Source organism: Lolium rigidum, chromosome 5 (assembly GCF_022539505.1).
Source record: "Lolium rigidum isolate FL_2022 chromosome 5, APGP_CSIRO_Lrig_0.1, whole genome shotgun sequence".
Taxonomy (NCBI): Eukaryota; Viridiplantae; Streptophyta; class Magnoliopsida; order Poales; family Poaceae; genus Lolium; species Lolium rigidum.
In genome coordinates this window covers 190,214,591-190,222,052 of record NC_061512.1, presented here as the reverse complement: position 1 = coordinate 190,222,052, position 7,462 = coordinate 190,214,591, and the positions used below count along the sequence as shown (strand labels likewise).

General features: G+C 47.1%; 1 protein-coding gene across 1 annotated transcript; it reads left to right on the top strand.

The window, feature by feature from the left end:
- The first annotated feature begins 1,990 nt into the window (after positions 1 to 1,990).
- LOC124653396 (sugar transport protein 7-like) lies at positions 1,991 to 6,966 on the top strand. Its single transcript, XM_047192459.1, has 4 exons — positions 1,991 to 2,135; positions 5,201 to 5,520; positions 5,606 to 6,232; positions 6,335 to 6,966. Exons 1-4 carry the CDS (start codon positions 1,991 to 1,993, stop codon positions 6,806 to 6,808), a joined length of 1,566 nt encoding a protein of 521 aa, XP_047048415.1. The 3' UTR covers positions 6,809 to 6,966.
- Positions 6,967 to 7,462: the final 496 nt, after the last annotated feature.

Sequence of the window (7,462 nt, the reverse complement as noted above, 5' to 3'; positions counted from 1 at the left end):
AACACACCTTGAACTTCCGTGCCAATTTCGCTTCACAAGATTATCTTTAGTAAGAATAACTCCTCGACGAAGGTACCATCCAAAAATTTTGATTTTTAATGGTATCTTCATCTTCCAGATTTTCTTATTATTATCAACTGGTGTATCAGAGTGAAGGATCGCATTGTATAACGATTTAACCGAGAACTTGCCATCTACATGAAGATTCCATCTAAATTCGTCCGGTTCGGGTGATAGATGAATATCTCCCAGTCGGTGAATTAGATCATTCCATGCTAATAGTCTTTGTCCAAGTAAAATCCGTCTGAACGTCACATTCGGGGGTGAGGTAGCCATTACCGCAGCAATGGTATCACCTTTGCGACGAACAATACTATACAGAGCGGGATACTGTTCACTTAAGGGAGCATTGTCTAACCAAACATCTTCCCGAAACGTATCCGTTCTCCGTTCTTAATCGAGAAAGTACCATGGCGAAAGAAAACATTCTTTGTCGCCATGAGACCAGCTCCGAAGTGAGAATCCCTGGGTTTCCAAACCACTTGGGATAAAGTCTTCGAGCCAATATACTTTCTCCGAAGGATAGTTTGCCATATCCCCTCCTCGGTAAGAAGCTTAAAAAGCCATTTACCCAGCAGAGCTGAATTCTTGACCTCTAGGTCGTGAACTCCAAGTCCGCCTTGATCTTTGGGACTACAAACTATACTCCATTTCACCAGTCGGTATTTCTTTTTCTCGCTATCCCCTTGCCAAAAGAATCTGGATCGATAATAATCGAGTTTATGCAGAATTCCTTTCGGCAAAAGAAAGAATGATAACATATACAGTACCATATTGGTGAGTACCGAATTAATGAGTACCAATCTTCCTCCCAGGGACAACAATTTACCTTTCCAACTACTAAGGCGTTTTTGTAGTCTTTCTTCCACAATTTTCCAACTACTATAGGCGATGTATTAATATCAAAATATATCAATTACACCCAGCCTCTGCAACAACGCCTACCCTAATGGCAGTACGGATGCACACAGCCAAAAAAGAGTAAAGAAAACTAAGAAATAAAAGTCCCGCTACAGCATTATAGACCTACCAACAGCAATACAACCACCACCGTGACAACACCTGAAGTACAGACTCTCCAAAAGCGACGCCTCCAAGAAGTGAACAGTGCACTAGCGCCATCGTCGCCCGACCAAAGGTCTTTGGTTTTCACCCTGAAGATAGTCTCCACTCTCAAAACAATGTCTCCAACAAAAACATTGCATCATGGAATTGACTTGGGTAAACAAAGTCATCCAATCAAAATGTGCCATGTCGGCCCAAATACCCCGCAGTTGCCGGCTCGATGGTCATGGCTCGAGGATGCGTGAGCCGTAGAGGTGCAAACAAAGCAAGCCGCCGTGGAACTGTAAATTTAGAACGCATTTTCATTTGACGAGAGATTACTCCAAGTCAACCAGTGACCAACTCGACTATATCTTACTAATTTTACTTGCTAGATCATGCCATGGGTAGATTAATTATCCAGAGAGTAGAGACACCGTGGATGGTTGCACACACAGCGACGCATATCTCCACGTCGCTCGCCGATGGAGTTGCGTTACGTTGGCAGCCCCCATCCGCAGGATATGGGTCAATTGTCAACGGCCGAGGGCGAGGGCGCCAGGGGCTGCTCATCGTCTTGAATGCGCAGGCTATCAGTTGCCTCTCCGGGCTTGTTATTCAAGCAATCTCCAGCTACTCAGTTGCCTCTCTTAACTGTACAGCCTACACTGTATACTCACTTCACACCAGGACAGGGAGAGAGAGGGAAGAAAGTAAGTCAGACCCCAAGGCCAACGGGACATATATAGCCGTAGAATTGTAGTTGGTTGGAGCATTGCTTCCTTGTGGTGAGAGCTCTTCTCCCCTCCCCGGCTCCACTTCTTGCCTGAATTCCTGCAGAGGAGAGAAGAGGAGGGGCAGGGGGAAGCAATCCAAGGCCGGATCGATGGCGGGCGGCGGCGTGGCCGCGCTGGGCGTGAAGAAGGAGCGGGCGGCGGAGTACAAGGGGCGCATGACGTGGGCCGTCGCCATGGCCTGCCTCGTCGCCGCCGTCGGGGGCTCCATCTTCGGCTACGACATCGGGATCTCCGGTAACTTCTTTCTCTCCGCCCCTCCGTGTTCTGGCGTGCGCTTGCCTGCTTGCCCCTGTGTGTGTGCGTGGTGGCTGCTTCAGTTCAGAGCCATGGACCATCGGAAGAGCCTGCTCTCCTCGTCCATGAACATCAGAACATGTCACATGCACGTTTCTTCCAGCCCTTTCTAGCGGTGGCCCCTCCAAGTCCGGCGGGCAGGATTTGGAGCTAGTGCCGGCGGTGTGTCGTTGGTCCCTCGCCTACGTCGCTACCTGATCGCGACCCATCTGCCTCCCACCACGCTTCGCGACGCCCACATCACCCATGGACTTGTGGACTTGGAAATGAACAGAGCTTCCCCAAAAGCAAGCAGTATATCCATTGGTCCATCAAAAGAACACGCCTCACTATTATTTTCTTACCTCTGGCGACGCCAATGATTGATTCCGGTTTAGGCAGTACGAATGGGTAGATTCAGTTAGCCGATCTCCGTCCATGGGTGGACGCATCGATGTGATCTTTGCGTGCAGAGAACAAGTGTAGGAATTGGTCTCGACTCTCGAGTCGAGCCGTTCATGAAGCGGAGAAGATTTCCGTCAAAAAAATGAAGCGGAGAAGATGACACGCGACAGACTGCAATCTTCAGCGTCGTGTTGGGCACCTCTATCTTCTTTCAGTCCAGTCCATGGCCGAGTGATATCACGGTGTGGCTGTCCGTTTCAGCCCGGTCTTCCCTGTAATCAATGAAGGATATCGTCATGGAAAAGATTTGGTGCATCGTCGTATGAACGGTGGTTAATTACGTGCTTGCAACTCATGGCCAAAGACGTCATTTTTTGCAGCACAAAATACTGCAACAACTGAAAAAATATTTCAGGTCTGAGTTGGTGATTCGTGCCGAAGCACAGATCCAAATTTAACCTTTTCCCCTTTGTAAAACACATTCTCCTGAAATATTTCAAGGAGTAGTGGAGCCGCTGTTGCCTGTTGACTTGAGCATAAGAATGTCTTTTTTTTTTACAAGTATATCGTGCCGGGAGTTTTTATGGCATGATCCAGTGGCAACTTGCCACGTGGCGGCGCGGAGAGCTGGAGTTGCCATCCGACCATCAATCAAAGAAACAAAGGGCCGGCAATGGTCCGCCACGGGGTTCGAAACTCCTTGTATACGCATGACATAATTTCCAAATATGAATACAATTGATTTGAGTGTATGACCGTAAGCCTCTAGGGTAAAAAAAAAAGATGAAAAGAGAAAAATGCAGCAAAGCACGTGTGAATGGTTCAACAAGAGAGTTGACCCACATGTAAGCTTCTTAGAATATTGGTCTGGCTTTAGCTCGAGCTGGTCTTGAGATTGGCTTGAGATGGCTCACCGATTGATCTACTACATTTCCTTGCTTTGCTAAAACTTTGAATTTTCACTTTAAATTTGGCCAAACTGTGGAAAAATAGTCCAAGATCCTAAAATGGTTGTCCAAACTAAACCGAAAAAAAATCTCAAAATACAAAACAGCCATAGACTAAATTATTAAAATTTCCTAGATTTTTTCTAAAAACTTTGAGTTTTGACTTAAATTTCCTAGATTTTTCTAAAAAATTTGAGTTTTGACTCAAATTTCCAAGAATACTAAGAGACACATAGGTTTATTAGAATTTTTTCAGTGTACATCTTGAGCTCACTTCAAATTTGATCAACTAGCGAGCCGACTATGAGAGGGAAAAAAACACAGCCATTCGAAGGACTTAGGAATCAAGAAAAATTCACAAATAGTAAGCATGTGAAATATGATACTTTTTAACGAAATATTCGTAGGTTCTTTTTTTGCATTCATGCTTCTTGTTTTGCGAAATTTCCAACTTTTTCTCGGACTATCTTTTTCTATAAACAATTATCTGATCTCTTTTCAGCCACTCTCCATCTATTTATCATTTATTATGTCCTGACTAGGCTGGCAACAAATTGAGAATTCACCACAAGGTCATCCGCCATAGCACTTTGGCATTGCCTCTGCATGAAATGCACAAATATTTTTTAATTACAAGTTAAGGATCAAAATTATGTGTTTTTCAAATTTAGACATCAAAACTGAACTCAGAACATTTAAGGGACAAAACATAGACTTTTTCAGGTAAAAAGAAAGTTGAACAGTTATGAAAACTAAAGTCAGATAGCATTGAATTTTCACTTCGGATTTGGCCAAACTGTCGAAAACAGTCCAAACACCTAAAATGGTTGTCCAAACTGAGCTAAAAAGAAATCCCAAAATACTAAGAGGGCATAGAATAAATTATTATAGTTTCCTAGATTTTTATAAAAAAACTTGTTTTTTTACTTCAAATTTGGCTAATATAGACAGTCGAAACATGTAAATAACTAGCAAAATTAGCTCGAATTTTCTAGAATACTAAGGGACACATTGGTTTAATAGAAAATTTTGAGTGTTAAACCTTGAACTCGCTTCAAATTTGATCAACTGGTGAGCAGACTAGGAGAGGGAAAAAACACAGCCATTAAAAGAAGTACCTTTTCTTTTCAAAAAGAGGGTATGCCCCGCGCTCTGAATGAAATGCGCACAACTATTTTATTATTATATTATTACAAGTTAAAAAAACAAACTTATGTGTTTTTCACGTTTAGACATCAGAACAAAACTCGGAATAGCTAAGGGAGAAAACAGAAACTTTTTCTTGCTAAAAAGAAAGCTGAACAGTTATAACATTATTTGTTTTCCTAGCTTATGAAATGCGTAAGTACAACAGTGTGCGGTTTTGCTGAAGCGGGTAAACGTCGCGATTTCCTCAACGATGCTCAATAAAGTTACCACATTGGAAAATGTAGTCGCCCAACCTAAGAATCTGCTCAACAATGTTTCTGAGATGCTTTGCATTTCCTGGAGCTTATGTAGAAATCGCCGTCAGTGCTACTAATACAGGACATTCAGGTTCCCTTGCCATCAGGAGGAGTTCAGGAGTAGCTGAAAGTTCACCGGAACTACAGCTATTTTAGTTTTACCATGGATTCCTAGCTGCATATCTCATTCCGACTCTGGCAATCTGGCTGACTGAACCAAATACTGCAGGAGGAGTAACCTCCATGGACCCATTCCTGGAGAAGTTCTTCCCGGTGGTGTTCCGGCGGAAGAACTCGGGCCACCAGAACAACTACTGCAAGTACGATAACCAGGGCCTGTCGGCATTCACCTCTTCTCTGTACTTGGCCGGCCTCGTCTCCTCCCTCTTCGCCTCTCCGGTGACCAGGAACTACGGCCGGCGCGCCAGCATTGTCTGCGGCGGCATCAGCTTCCTCATCGGCGCGATCCTCAACGTCGCGGCCGTGAACCTCGCGATGCTGATCCTAGGGCGAATCATGCTCGGTGTCGGCATCGGCTTCGGCAACCAGGTGCGTTAACTGTTTACAATGTTGTTACTAACAACCGAGAAAGCAAGTGCTTGTGTTGCTTAGAGTATTCTCGTTGGTGTTGCAGGGCGTGCCGCTTTACCTGTCGGAGATGGCGCCGGCGCACCTGCGGGGCGCGCTGAACATGATGTTCCAGCTCGCGACGACGCTCGGCATCTTCACGGCGAACATGATCAACTACGGGACGCAGAACATCAACCCCTGGGGGTGGCGCCTCTCGCTGGGCCTCGCGGCGGCGCCGGCGCTGCTGATGACCGTGGGCGGGATGCTGCTGCCGGAGACGCCCAACAGCCTGATCGAACGCGGGCGGTCCGAGGAGGGGCGGCGCGTGCTGGAGCGCATCCGCGGCACGTCCGACGTCGACGCCGAGTTCACGGACATGACGGAGGCCAGCGAGCTGGCAAACACCATCGAGAACCCGTTCCGGAACATCCTGGAGCGCCGCAACCGGCCGCAGCTGGTGATGGCGGTGTGCATGCCGGCGTTCCAGATCCTGACGGGCATCAACTCGATCCTGTTCTACGCTCCCGTGCTGTTCCAGACCATGGGCTTCGGCGCCGACGCGTCGCTCTACTCCTCCGTGATCACCGGCGCCGTGCTCTGCCTCTCCACGCTCATCTCCATCGGTACCGTGGACCGCCTCGGCCGGAGGAAGCTCCTCATCAGCGGCGGCATCCAGATGATCGTGTGCCAGGTTGGTTGAACTGAGAGACAACACCATCACACCATCGAGTATTACTACTGCTCGTCAGAAATTCAGAATGGACATCTCACACCATTACATTATTTGGTGCAGGTGATCGTGGCGGTGATACTGGGGGTGAAGTTCGGGACGGACAAGCAGCTGTCGCGGAGCTACTCGATCGCGGTGGTGCTGGTGATCTGCCTATTCGTGATGGCGTTCGGGTGGTCGTGGGGGCCGCTTGGGTGGACGGTGCCGAGCGAGATCTTCCCGCTGGAGACGCGGTCGGCGGGGCAGAGCATCACGGTGGCGGTGAACCTGTTCTTCACCTTCATCATCGCGCAGGCGTTCCTGTCGCTGCTGTGCGCCTTCAAGTTCGGCATCTTCCTCTTCTTCGCGGGGTGGATCACGGTCATGACCGTGTTCGTGTACATCTTCCTGCCGGAGACCAAGGGCGTGCCTATCGAGGAGATGGTGCTGCTGTGGAGGAAGCACTGGTTCTGGAAGAAGGTGATGCCCGACATGCCGCTCGAGGACGGGTGGGGAGCTGGGCATGGTGAGCTTCCAGATGACAAGAATCACAGTTGAAAATCGTATGTAATGTGCATTGTTCATTAGATGTATGAAACAATTAACATGTAGGTGGACATGATTGGAGGAGGAATGCCTTTTTATACGCGGTAATGCAATTTAATGTGTATGTTATAACTTGGACTAGCAGTTCATAGTGTGCTTGTTGTGAGTGTAGTGACAAAGAAAAGATAGGAAGACAGCATCTCCACTTCTTCAGGTATCATCTCTTTGTAGTATCATTTGTTAGCATGCCTTTCTGAATCGAGCACAAAGAAATATGGAAAAATAATACGGAGTATTCTTTCGTCCATAGTAAAATATCGAAGACCTATTTAAATTTGGATGTATTTAGATACACTGGACAGAGATAGTACTTCCGGAGTAGTCTACATTCTACAAACTCTAACAGTGGCAGTGGTGCGTGTTACAGCGTGTGTTTAACTGTGTACATCAGGAACAACTTTTAGTCTAAGAACAGCAGGAACACGGAGTATCAATAATGCTGGATCTACGGACACTTCTCTACACGTAATCCCGTAACATGAGTCCGTAGGTGTAGCATTACTGCTGCAGTATAGCCCGCCCCGGATGTTTTAGTAATGTACTACTGCAATTTCATCTCGCCCGACTCCCGGTGATCTGAGTTACGTCTGGCGCCGGCACCGGCGC